General features: G+C 34.3%; 1 protein-coding gene across 7 annotated transcripts in view; it reads right to left on the bottom strand.

Annotated features, from left to right (window-relative positions):
• Nup58 (nucleoporin 58) overlaps positions 1-14,253 on the bottom strand; it is a 69,762-nt gene that overhangs the window by 20,911 nt on the left and 34,598 nt on the right. For 3 of the 7 annotated variants that reach the window (XM_087199436.1, XM_004854828.4, XM_021236337.2), the window contains 3 exons: positions 12,655-12,753; positions 11,003-11,098; positions 7,773-9,886 (listed from right to left, as the gene is read on the bottom strand). In XM_087199436.1, the coding sequence (XP_087055562.1) occupies positions 9,717-9,886; positions 11,003-11,098; positions 12,655-12,753 (365 nt within the window). In that variant the 3' untranslated portion in view covers positions 7,773-9,716. Of the gene's footprint in view, positions 1-7,772; positions 9,887-11,002; positions 11,099-12,654; positions 12,754-14,253 lie in introns of those variants that run through there. The other 4 variants (XM_087199437.1, XM_021236338.2, XM_013075871.3 and 1 more) reach the window with 3 other exon arrangements.

The following is a 14,253-nucleotide window of genomic DNA, read 5'->3' as shown; positions in this document are numbered from 1 at the left end:
AAGGTCCTGAGTTTGATCTTCGGTACCATAAACAAACAAATAAACAAACAAAAAAATGTAGAAACAACCTAAACATTCACTGAAAGGAACTAAACAAAATATGGACATATCTGCAATGCAGCTAGTATGAAGAATGAGGAAAAGCGGTATGTATCCAGACAAAGAAACTTAAGTACTATTGGCCTTTTATTTTAAATTCCTCTATGTTGTTCAATTTTATATTACTGTTTTGCAGTGTTAGGAATCAAACCCAGGGCCTCATGCACACCAGATGGATACTCTACCACTGAGCTATATATACCCTGAGTCCCAAATGTTTTTAATTAAATAAATAAGTAGCTCTTTAAAATATAAATACTTCATAAATATAAATTATATCCACACTCATTGCTCAAAATAATCTCTTAAGTGTTTTAATGTTCCAAGCTAAATTAATCTCAAGAATTTTTTTCCCCATTAAGTTTATTGGTACATTTTCGCTATAAAATACAATTACATTCATCATTGGGATCTTGTACCATTACATGAGTATCTTGGTTCTTATTTTTTTCCCCCTTCCCCTGCCCTCCCTTCACCCCCTCCACCCTTCCCTATTTGCAAAGACCTTGTTTCCATTTTTTTCCTCTTCTCATATTTTTTCCTTTCCCTTTTTTCCCTTCCCCTACCCCTCCCAGTTCCCCTGCTCCTTTAGACCTTTTCTTCCTGTTACACAATATCAGTTATACATTTTTTAAATTACAATATTAAGATGTAGGAGACATTACCACAGATTTTACAGAATTTAAAAGGATATAGAAAGCATATTACAAAAATCTGTTCTGAAATAAATTTGACTACTTCTAAGAAGTACCTTGGAAGACAAATTAATGAAACTAACTCTGGAGGAAATATAAAATTTGAATAGCACCTATTAAAGAAAGTATATTCCTAGCTTGAAAACCTACCTATATGACAACTGCAGACTCATATACATTTTAACTGATAAATTATATCAAACAATTAAAGCAGAAAAAAGAAGGAACACTTCTCCCCTCATTTTAGGAAATTAACATTGTGCTAATCCTAAAACTGGATAAAGATAATAGAAGAAAAAAATATGAACATAGATAGAAATTTGTTTAACAAAACCAACTATTAGAAGTCAGATCTGGCAGGATGTAGAAAGTGGTTTTGTTACAGGGATGGCAGTGTTGGTTCAGCATTGGAAGATCCACCCCCAAAAGTCATCATTTAAACAGAGGAAAGGAAAAAGCCATATGATCCTGTCACTAGTTGGAGAAAAAGTATTGGACTAAATTCCACAGCTGTTCATGGTAAAAGCTATCAGGAGACTAGAAGTAGAACAGAACCTTCTCAACAGATCAAAGACATGTACTCCATACTTCCAATAAAAATGCCTTATATGAATGGAGAAGATATAATGCTTTCTCCTTAAGGTGGGGAACAAGGGCAGATATGCTTACTCTTTATCTGTCCATTAAACTTTGAAACCTAGGCCCCACAAAAATAATCTGGCAATAAAATGATGCAATTAGGATAGGATTGGCGAGACAGAAACAAAATCTTTATATGTAGATGAAATGATCATCTACAGAGAAAATACTAAGAAATCTCTAGGAGCCCCTAGAACTTGTATTTGAATTTAGCAGGATTAGAAAACACAAGGTATATATAAAAATTCAGGTCGGTGTTTACTTGCTATAAATGAAGAACTGGATATTGAAATTTAAAAGTTAGGTAGGAGTACAAAGGACCTAGAAAAGTTAAAAGAAAAAGTGTTGGAAGATGTTTAGTACCTAATTTTAAGACTTCTTCTAAAGCTATAGTAATCAAGGCAGTGTTGGTGTAAGGAAAGACATATAGATCATTGGAATAAAACAGAGAATCTAGAAATAGAACCACACATATATGGCCCACTGAGTTTTGAAAGATTATTTAACATTAGCATTTTATAGAACATAAACTTAATTCAAGAGCCGAGGAAGAGACAGTGCTTTCAGCAAATGGCACTAGAACACCTGGTATCCATATATAAAAAATTAACCTCAACCCTTTTTTTCCATACATGAAAATAACTTGAAGGGATCTATGAACCTAAATATGAAAGCCTAAAAGTATAAAACTTTAAGAAGAAATTATAAGGGAAAACGTTTATGAATTCAAGGTAGGCAAGAACTACCTAGGATACAAAAGACATGATGTATAAAAGAAAGAAATTGATAAATGAGAGTCCATCAAAATTTAGAACTTCATATGACATCATTAAAATGAAAAGTAGTCCTTAAACAGACCATATTTACAATGCATATAACCTATGACCAGAATATATAAAGAATTCTTAGAGCTCATTAATAGACAACCCAATTAAAAAGTAGACATAAGAAGATGCTAAATAGCCAGTATAGCACAAGGAAAGGTGTGCAACTCTAGAATCAGAAAAATACTAATCAGTACAATAATAAGACTGAATTATACACTCATTACAGAGACAAAGTTAAAAGTTTTTAATGCCTTGTCATGACTTTTTCTTTTTGTTGGGTTCTCCCCCTTTATGTTTAATTTGTCACACCCAATGGATTCATTCTGCTGGGTTTCCTGGGGTTGTGATCCTCATTGTCATTTCCTAGGGTATTGTCTAAAATTTTTTGGAGTGCCGGTTTGGTATTCATGAAGTTCCTGAGGTGCTCTTTATCATCAAAGTATCTTATTACTCCATCCATTTTGAAAGATAGTTTTGCAGGGTACACCAATCTGGGTTGGAGGCTGTTTTCCTTTAGGGCTTGAAATACATCACTCCAAGTTCTTCTTGCCTTGAGGGTTTGCATTGAGAAGTTTGCTGTGATTCTGATGGGCTTTCCTTTGTATGTGATTTGTTTCTTTTCTCTCACTGCTTGTAGAATTTTGTTCTTCTGTTGGATTCCTGGAATCCTAACTATTATATGTCTATGTGTAGTTTTTTTTTTTATTAAGGCTAGTTGGAGTCCTATATGCCTCACTTATCTGTATGTCGTTTTTTTCCCCTCCTTGGGAAGTTTTCTGCCATCACTTCTGTGAGGAGTTTTTTTATGTCCATCTGCACTCTCTCCTCCAATCAGTCTTATGCTATTGTTCTTTGGATCGTCTAGAAGCTGCTGGATTGATTTCTCATGTTCCTTTACAATTTTAAAGCAATTTTTCTTTTCCTGGTCACTAATTGGAAATTTTTCTTCTTTATATGAAATTCTATCCTCACATTGGTTCATTTTGCTGCGCAGACTTTCGATGGATTTTTAATCTCCTGGAAATCTGTTTGCATCTGTTTTATGGATTCCATTTGTTTCCTATGTTGAGATTCCATCATGTTCCTCAGATCCTCTATTTTTTAATCTCTGTCCTCTCTAGATTTATTAATCATGTCTTGCACCATGAGCACAATCTTTGCTGTTATCTGAGTAATTATTTCTGATTTCATTTTTCCCAGATCCTCTTTTGTTGCCAGTTCAGAGGGTCCAGGTGGCGGAGTATCAGATTGTTCCATCTCCTTTCCCTTTGGGGTTGCTGTAGGTGACCTGGAAGTCTGTTTTTGAGGCTTATCTATGTGTCTTCTCATTTCCATGGCGGGGGGCGGGGTGCTTCTGGCGCCCGAGTGGCTCACCTTTTCTGCCCTAGGAGCTTGGGATGGCAGTGGGGGAGCTTCCTTCCGGGTGCTGGGCTAATCTCAATAATTTTTTTTTTTTTAAAAAGAATATGTGTTTTTATACTTAAGTCTCACTTTATAATTTGCAGATAGAAAGCAATTTGTGCCTCAGTTTGAATTCCAGACTATCCACTACTAGTTAGGTGACTGTTACCTAGGCAATTCAATGAGACTGTCTCAAAATATACTATATATAAATTTTTTTTTAATTTCGAAAGGGCTGGGGACAGTGCTATGATATGTGCCTGTAATCCCAGCTACTTGGGGAGCCTGGGGCAGGAGTTTCCCAAGTTTGACGCCTGCCTGGCAACTTCTGACCCTGTCTCAACATAAAAATTAGGTCTGAGGAAGTAGCTCAGTGCAAGCGTGCCTCCCTGGGTTCAATCCCCTGTACCACAAAAAGTGGGGCTGGGGCTGGAAATGGAGCTTGGTGATAGAGGGAGCCTACACAGAAAGGCCTGGGTTCAATCCCCAGTATGGAGTGGGAGTGGTGAAGGGTGCAAGGGGCAGTGTTTAACTTTTCTGTGCCTATTTCTTCATCTATAAAAACAATGGTCTCATAAGACTAAAGATTACATGAGTTAATATATGAGGAGCTCTTAATGGCACTGCCACTGAGTGTTAGCTAACATTAAGTGTAGACAATATCCTGCCTGTATGTCTGTCCCCTAACTTCCCAGCAATGCCTTACACACAGCGAATGATACAGAATGTTTATCAAGTTCAATTGCTACCAGGTACAAGGGGATTCAGAGGGATGGGAATGACAAGAAATCCTCTCCAAGTTAAACACTCTTTAGCACTGCAAACTTTAAGAGGTAGTCTTTTAAAAAAATTATTACTGACAAATAGAAGAGGAAAAAATGCATTCAATTGAATGAACAAGAAAAGGCAAAAACCAGTCTGAGATAGAACCAATTTTTTTCTAGTAATCCCTACTTCTCCATCTTCTGCTGTCTCAAAACCTGAGGCTTCTCACCTGTTTGCATCATTCTCGTTAAAAAGACCTGTTTCAGTTTTTCTCTTTATAGGCAAGAAGACATAGTCTGGCCAGACATGGCAGCACATGCCTGCAATCCCAGCACTCGGGAGGCAGAGTCAGGAAGATCACGAGTTTGAATTCAGCCTGGGCTAGAGTGAGACCCTCTCGAAAGAGAGAGGGGGAGGAGGGGGGAGGGGACCTCGTCTGTTGGTCAGAGCATAAAAGTGCTCTTGTGGGTTTCAGGAGTCACACAAGCTTTGCTGGAAATTTCTTGGAAACTTCTCTTTGGCAGCTCCTAAGGCTCAATCAAAATTGCTCATTTTACCATTTCTAATGTGTGCAGGGACCCATCCCTTTTGCTGGGACAAGAGGTTTTTCTCCATGAACCACTTTATAGCAAACAGCAGGAAAAGGTCACAATACAGCTCTTGCTTCTTTCAATCATCTTTACACCCCAGATAACATTCTCCTTTCTTTAAAATCCCACACCCCCTGGTCCTCACCTTACCTTGCCCTTATCCAGTCTACCACACATTTACTTCCCACATCACTGTATGGTCACTATTACCCTTAGTTCCTTTGTCAAGGTGAGGCATGAGCATCAGTATGTGATCCCTGTCAACACTGTGCTTGGAATTCAACAAATCTGGGCTCAAACCTCAGCTCCAACTGAAGACCCATGTGACATCAAGAAAATTGCTTAACCTAGGCCTCAGTTCCTCTATATTATAAAGTGGGTATTTCTGCTCCCCAGAATAACACTGAGATTACAGAAAGGGAAGTATATAAAAGTTATGACTACATGCCAGGACAACTATACACTCAGTAAATGCGGGGTGTGTTGTGATAGGCAAGGACTTTGTGAATGAGACTGAAATTAGGTCCTTCCACTCAAAAAGTACAGTGTAGACAAGCTTATTCACAGGAAGAGAGAGGAAAGAGGATGTTAAAGCAAATTATCTTCTGACAAACCATTGATACCAAATCTTTTACAAAATATCCTATTATAGTATTTCTAAAGGCACTGTTTAAATTCATTTCTTGCCAAAATATAGAATAATAACCACTACTTGTGATTAATAGGACATTAAGCTTGGCTCCACTGGACTTTCTGAAGCACATACCAAGCCAGGGTTATGAAGTGACAAGACCCTGGGACTAACATGGCCAGTATCCTGGAAAATATCAAGTAGAGTCTAATACAAATTCTTATACCTACTGCTGGATAAAAACCCAATTCAGAAATAAAATCATGATGCTATTAAGGAAAAGAATTAACAATCTTTAAAAAAAAACTGCAAAACCTAATTAAAGGAATGACAATAAATGAATATACTATGTTTAACGTACTAACATGGCAATTCTCCCCAGAGTATACTATTTGTTTGAAAATTTTAAAAGAATAATCAAACTTGACAAAATAGGCATCGAAGTTCATCATAAAGAGTAAGTGTCCTACACACAAGCTTGAATACCATATAGTATCCCTCATTTGAGTGAGGCAAAGTACAAACAAAAGAAAATGATACAAGAAAGGGGCAAGGGGACAGATCTCATCTAATAGTGAAGTGGTCCAAGGGAACAGGAGAGGGGAAAGGAAGAGGGGAAGGGGAAATGAGAGGAATAAAGCTATGCCATGTACAGGAACCTAATAACCCCAATGCAAACATTGTAAGCCATAACATGTACTAAGACAAACAGTATCAACAGGTATGAAAAAGGTGATTGGGGAACCAGAGGAGGAGGGGGAAGGGGAGGGATAAGGATTAATAAAAAAAAAAAGACAAGCTGTAATATGTACATGTAACCATTCCCCAAGATGATTATATATTGCATGAATTACAAACATGTACTAATAAAAAGGTGTCCTAAAATACCCACCCCATCCCCCAAAATAAACATGACAAGACAGCTTCTTTATCACTGCAATAAAGCACCCAGCTACCATGGTTACAATGAGGTACTGTTGCATGAAGCTGTAGCATGTCAGGGGTTATACTACCCAAGTGCTTTAAAATATGAATTGTTAATATAATCACCCATGTATATTAAGCCCATTTTTCAGATGATGAAGCTGAGATCTATAAAAGTTAAGTAATTTGCACAGGATGACAGACAAAGGATCAAAGCAGGGTTGTCAACTCAGCTGGCTCCAGGCATCTCAGGAAAAAATAGCAGTATCAGTCAATTAACAGAGCTCCTACAAATCATTTAAAAGAATCCGAGGGCTGGGGATGTAGCTCAGCACTACAGCACCTGCCAGGTAACCACAAGGTCTTGAGTACTGTCCCTGGCACCAAAAAAAAAAAAAAAAAATCCCTAAATAACCTGGTATAAAAAGTAGACGAAGGCTAAATTTAGAAGTTCAACTTCACAAATACTCATTAGGATTGATATCTAGGGTTAAAGAAAGCTAGGAATTGAGTATTCATGCATACTAGTAGGACTGCTTACTTATATAGCCTTTTTGGAAGGCCTTTTGACAAGTGCCCTTTCACAGCAATTGTCTTCTAGGATCAAACATAAGCACAAAATGCCATGTGTAAGGACATGCACTGGAATTTCTTTTGTAAAATTAACAAAGTGGAAAGAACCTAACTGGCCAGCAACAGGAGAAAGTCGAACACTTGAGACATCCATACATGGGAAGATGTTGATACACCATTAATGGAAAAAAAGCAACTCGTGGAATATGTAGATTTTACCCCACTTGTTGAAGAAAAGGGAAGGATCTGAAAGATGTTAAAAAATGAGAAAATGAGAGAAAAGAAAAAAGAGAAAAGATGATGGTTAAACACATACATTGAAAAAGGTGTTTTTAAAAAGTTTACAAGGATATATACCAAACCATTAGAGAGAACACCCTAGGGAAGAGGTGGGGTTGGGCTGGGAGCTGAAGGGGTCTTTATAGTCAATATTCTTCCATACAACTAAAATGTTTAATGTTTTTGTAATTTGGAGAAAAGACAAAAACAAGTGACAAGAACTTATTATCTATCTTGTGTTCTTTGTTTAAAAAAGAGGAAGATGTATAAACCAGTGAAAACACTAACCAACCAAACAGAATGACAGGACAATAAAATTATGTATCAAGAATAACTATCGACACCTATGAAGATTCAAAGCCACTGACACAATAAATTTTATTGTTTCTATAATAGGCTCTAGACAAAATGAAGACAATGGAGACAATGACAACACTTAAACTCATCACAAATTAATCTTTTACAAATTTCCAGTGGTTCAACATATTAAAGAGTAAAATATATAAAGAAAAAAATATATATATTCAGATTTTTGCAGTACAATGCAATGCCTTTTTAAAAAGTTTTCTAATTGTGTCCTAACTCTGACAATGATACAAAATCACACCCTTTTTCCTAACCTCTCCCATGATCTGGATCTGAAGATAACCATATTACAGAAATATGCAAGAATAAAACAAGTTTAGTGCTCAAAGACAAATAATTTTCCTAATTTTAATGCAGAAAGGTGCAAAAGTTTCCATTCAAAAAAGCCAATCATTGCAGTATGCGGATAAATAAAAACAGATCTGACAGCACTTTTATAATCAAACCCAACTAGTGATATACTAAAAATATATATGTGTATACATATTTATATATGCAATACCTATTTTAGAAAAAAAGGTACGTTGGTGAAAATGATTCTGAAAATAGTCACTGATGTACATTATGTACAAAACTTTCTGTATAAAAAATTAAACTGTTTTCAATGAAATACCGTGTTTATATCCCATCTGCAAACTGTACCTGAAAGATAAATTGGCTTGTGTACTTAACGGTTTCTCTCTTGAAATTGTGACTAACATTCTCTTTTACCCACCTGTCACCACTAGTGGGAATATAGATAAATATTACACAGATGCAACCTGACATGTCTATCCTGTACCTGGAGCTCTGTTCACTGTTACAACTAGGGAGAGTAGAGTTGCTACAAAGAATATTTTTCTGTCTTAAAATATACTGTTTCTCTATTCCAAATTAAGCACTTACTTAAGACATTTAAGAGGCTGAGAAGCCACTCCATTTGGTGTCAGTATCAATAGCCCTATAAGAAAGAACTCTGAATTGGAATAGTTAGAAAAGTTTTCACTTAAAGTAATAGTGCATCCTTCACCTGCATAGAATCAATTTGGCTTAATAGCTCTTTGCCCCCAGAACACCAGTCTGGAGTTCAAATATGTATGCTCCTGAACGTCCATCTCAGATATGCAAGATCTCACAGAAGCAATATGAAAATACATATAAAAGCTGTTAAAATCCGTTTGATGAGTCTTATAGCATTCCTCATTTGGAGCAGCTGCTAAAGGTTAAGATGGAAACAAAAATGGAAAAGACTGGGGCGACTCGGTCACATATCTACACCAGTAACCATTCAGTAAGTCTTTAAGCAAACATATTAAATGAGAGGAAATATCTCTAGCTCATCATTCTATAAGCAGTGAGGATTGGAAGTGTAAAAGTTGAAAAATTGAATACCCTTGAAAAGGGAGAACAGTCTGAGGCAAAAGTTTTAGGTCTGTAAATATATATTTTATATGCACACACAATTGTTTTATTCTGTATATATTTACATATATATTCATTCACAAGATGCCCTGCAGTGTCGTTTAAAAGGCCTGTATCAAGGAACAAACTAATTCTAGAATAGGCCCTGGACTTCATACTATCTGTGTAAGAAACCAATGTGTATATATTCACAGAATGTAAACCTTATGAACAATGACATTACTATTAACATTAGGTTAAATAATAGGTTTTAGACTAATGGTTTTTTACCACTACTGATAGTGATGTAATTACAACATTTCTTACATAGAGAATCAAAAATAACAAGGAAAAAACACAGCCAGATTTTAAATTCACAAGAAAAAAGATATTCAGTATGGCAAACAACATTCAAATTCCAGAGTAGGGAAAAATATCAAAACTTTATAAATCTCCTGGGATGCAATTCAACTGCTGCATCCCTAGAAAAACAGACTCATAGAATGAATGGTGCTGCTAAGGATTCTCTCAAAACATCCACCCATGTTTATCTTTTTCCTCTTTTGTTTCCAGCTGGAGGTTTCTTCAACTGAAGGAGTTGTCCTCCTGTTCCAAAACCTGCAGATGCAGGATTGGACACCCCAAAAGTCAAACCAGCTGATGCCGTGATGCCAGGATTGCTGAAGTTAAACCCAGATGTACTTGAGCTGCCAAACCCTTATGTTTAGGGAAGAAAATATTCATATCAGAAGTGAAATCACATGCACTCACACAAATCATATAAAAAACAGATGAGCAGTAAATTTCTTTCTGAAAGAAGACATAATTTGTAAGAATAGCAAATATCTTAGGGACTTGAATTTCTAACATGGGATTTTACAGAAAAACAATTTAATAATTAAGAGGAACCCTCAAACACATAAGCTTAGTAATTAGGCCAAAAGAGAAGCCTCAGCACAGATTAAATAAAATCTATAGAAAACACAGAATTTATCAGACACTTTCGTATTAATTAAAACTCTTCAAACGTCTTCCTCCTCAGCCTCACCAAAAATTTTTGGAAGAGAGACTTTCACAACATTTGGAATCAGTCTTGAAATCTTAAATCCTCCAAGAAAGCTTCAACTCACAATGTTAGGACAATGAACACACCAAAGGCAGTACGTATTTAAACTTAAATTTATAAGAGCCCTTGTATAATAAAGATCAAGCACTCTTACTGCCTACTCAACTAATGTATTATAGTTTTGATACCACTAAATTTTATATCTTACTCCACTAAAAAATTGCTGATTTTAAACTCTATGTAAATTTTCTACTAGCAGTCAAAAGATCACAACTATTCCAAAAATGGAAGAAAACCAAATTAATCATCACTTATAAGACGGCAGTATTCTTAAAATCAAAGGGACTTAGAACTGAAGAACATTTCTTTGGAACAAAAATAGTTCTGTTGAATGAATAATGATAAAAATTGGATTAAACTTCTGTAATAATGTGTTCATTTTTGCAATACTGAAGAAAACTGTTTTATCATGAAGTACTAGGGCTCAAATTTATCTGTATTTAGTTTTAAGAGAGGATATGATTATTAAATTAAACTAAGAAGTCTCATTAAAAATACTTCACATACTTGTCCTTTAGTTTTTAAGAAATAAAGCTATATGATCAGGCCTTGAATGGTCCATTAAGAGAGTAGAAACTGAATCAGGGACCTAGTGGAAACTGAGTCAGGGACCTTTTTAGATTACTGAAAATAACAAGAGTTATCCCTTTAAATTAAATAACTTGCACCTTTAAATTCGCCTGGAACTCAGGCAGAAACACACAAACCTGCACTAAGACTTCCTGAGGGTTTATTTGTTGTTCCAAATCCAAATGTGGAGGCCCCTGTGGTGCTGGATCCAAAACCAGAGCTAGTTCCAAATCCTAGTGGAAGGGTAATAGAGAAATATACAATGGTACATAAAACACAGGTTAAAGGATGCTCACAAGTAAAACTGAAAAGTATCAAAGGCATAATACACTGTTGAAAAACATTGCCTTATTAAGGAAATCTGCTATTTATTCCTGTGCATAAGATTTTAAGAAACAGATTAATTCTGAAATAAAACATTTATTTATAACTATTTAGGCTAAGTTTATGACCCATCAGTAAGTTTTAAAGAATAAGGCCATAAAAATCAAGGTCATATTGATATTTTCCCCCCAGATATGTTAGAAATTCTACTGACTATTCAAATATGATTTTAGAGTTTTAAATATATGCACCTGATGGGTATTTCATTTGCAAAACACACAAAAAAAGACTAACTTCATAAATAAGCATAACATGCACAACAATGTAAACACTAAGATAATTTTACTCTGCTATTTACCAAAACATTCTTCATTAAGAATCCTTACCATTGAAAAGCTCACAATATAATACTCCACCATAACAATAGATGCCTGTCATACCACCATCAATGTTAACAGTGAGAAACTAGCAGCGGGGCATCATGTTTTTTGACGTGATAATTTTCACAATTTGAAGGATTTTTCATCACACAAAGTAAATGAAGATATTCAGAGTACTTGAAGCCCTAGGTGCACTATATAAATAGTTCAAATTCTTTTCAGATTTTGCAATAGCTTACTTAAAATATTGAGTTTTACAGTTATCACTAACTATAACTCTAGGAAATAGGATGGCAAACAATTATAAATGATGGAAATTAGGTTGCCTGTCAGGATTCCAGTAATTTCTAATATAGAATAGTCTATATTAATTAATGATAATAGCTTATAAGTCCTATTATATGTACTTTAGTGGAAATAAGGGAACTTTATGCATAATATTACAATACATTTGCCAAAACACAAAGAACTTTCAATTAACAGTACCAAAGAATTATGAATGCATTTGTATTTATCTAATGTTTTTGCAGACTTGCCTTAATTTATGAAACTAATAAAATATGCTCAATTGCTTATGTATACAAGTATATATATATACATATATATGCAAGTATGCCAAAAGTGCTTAGAAATGAACAGAAGTCAAGCTGTTTTATAATGAATTCCCCATTTAATGTGCTCCATTTTTAGGGAAAAAAAAAAGACAAGGATTAGAATGTATACCATCAGCTGCACATTGGATTTCCAAGTAATACGAAGACTAGTTTTAAAAATTTAATTAAAATTAAACTTATTAAAACTAAATAACTCAAGTTCATGATGTCATCATATTGATTTGAAAATATGAACACCCCTAGCACTTAATTTTAATACTTTTTTATATTTACTAATCACAGAAGTTGGAATGATTCTTTAAGTTCTAAATCTAGTACTAGAAAGCAATGATTATGTTTGGAGAATCATTTTTGCCAGATGGAATCTTAACTTCCAAAATAGCAGCAGATCCTCTTAGAAAACTTTTTACAGGCTAGTATCATTTCAAATGTATAATAGTTCAATGAAATATTAGAAAAGTTAAAGTGTACCTCCAAGGTTTGAAGAACCTAAGCCACTTGATTGCAAGCCAGTGCCAATACCTGAGCCGAATGGCGTTCCAAAACTAACTCCCAGAGATGGCTGTGGCCCTGGTATAAAAAAAAATAAATAAAAAAAAATGGGAGGGGGGAAAAAAAACAAATTTGCCTTACTCTTTCAAGAATAAAGTTTTTTTATGAAATTATTTTAAAATTGAACAGTGATTACTTTTAACAAATTCCATTTGTTAAATCTTGTGTTTTCAAGATCTTTCTGACCTAACTTCCCAAATGAATCACCTAACCAAAAAATTTTTAATTAACCTGCTCTGAACTATAAATTAAGAGGCTTACCACAATAAAAGAAGTTAGTTTAATCTACTAAATAATTTGAAATCTTTAATGTATTATAAATTATAGTTCTTTTAGATTGACTTCTAGAGTTATTTTAGATCTCCTCACTTGTTTTCGGCAAAACTAGTTAGTGTAATCAAGTAAAGGTTTTTATTTCTATTTATTTTTAAACAAGCTCCTTAGTGTTAAGTCTCAACTGATCGAGAGACTGACACTAACATGAAAAAACTATCATATTACTTCATAAAAGTACCTTAGACACTAGGCATTATTTCTTATGTATAAATCATAGCAATAAGTAGATAAAAAACAAGACAATGTTGTATTTTATTAAATTTATTATTCATTTTAAAGCAAACCAATTACACAGTAACATGACAACTCCAACTTGTTCACAAAAGGTGACAACTGAGTTCTATTCTTCAGCTTTGCTACATTACACCACTTATCACCTGATTAAATAAGATAGATAATGAACATTTACAAAGGCACCAGCTGTGTACCTTGACAGATTCAATACATTCAAGATTTCAATTCAGAAGTTCCTTTCCAACATTTTGGAAAATGTACTCAGATACAGAACGATTAGTCATCCTTTTCCCATTTGTTACTTTAAAGATTTTGGCTGAGTTTGTTTGGCAAGAACAGCATCAAACTTACTAGCCTCTCTTTAACTACTATTATTTTAAAACTACGCAGAATACAAAAATCTAAAAATCTCTCATTTGATAAATTTATGAAAATTACTCAATAAATTTCATAGTACAATCTTCAGTCTTGTCTTTTTCAAGCACAGTGATCAGTGCATCTCAAAATTAAGGGAATGCCAAAGTAGTATACATATTAAAATTTAAATTTTTAAAGAAACAAAGCCTTTAAGTTGTCCAATGAAGAATGAGGTTTATTCCAAAGGTAGTGTAAAATATAAAGCATCAAAACAAAACAAAAAACTGAGAAACTACATTTTGCTATACAGGACAGAAACTGGACTTCTCAAATAGCTTCTATCTAGAAAATAAAGAGTAACAACTAATAGGAGCCAAAGTTCTTATACTACTATTAAAAAAATAAATTAAAAAATGATTCAAATTTTTACATCCAGTTTAAGATCAATTTGAGAATAAAACAATTGTCTAGTAACTCTTTTGTAAAATGTTACCATAGGAAAAAGAAATCAAGCATATCATTTTATTTCTAACAAAAATAATATGTAAAAAACACATGTCCAATTTCTTTAACATTGAGAAACTTAAGTGT

The sequence above is a fragment of the Heterocephalus glaber genome, unplaced genomic scaffold (assembly GCF_053883595.1).
Source record: "Heterocephalus glaber isolate CG9 unplaced genomic scaffold, H.glaber_assembly_v1.0 deba00001719, whole genome shotgun sequence".
Taxonomy (NCBI): domain Eukaryota; kingdom Metazoa; phylum Chordata; class Mammalia; order Rodentia; family Bathyergidae; genus Heterocephalus; species Heterocephalus glaber.
This window is presented reverse-complemented; position numbering and strand designations above follow the sequence as displayed.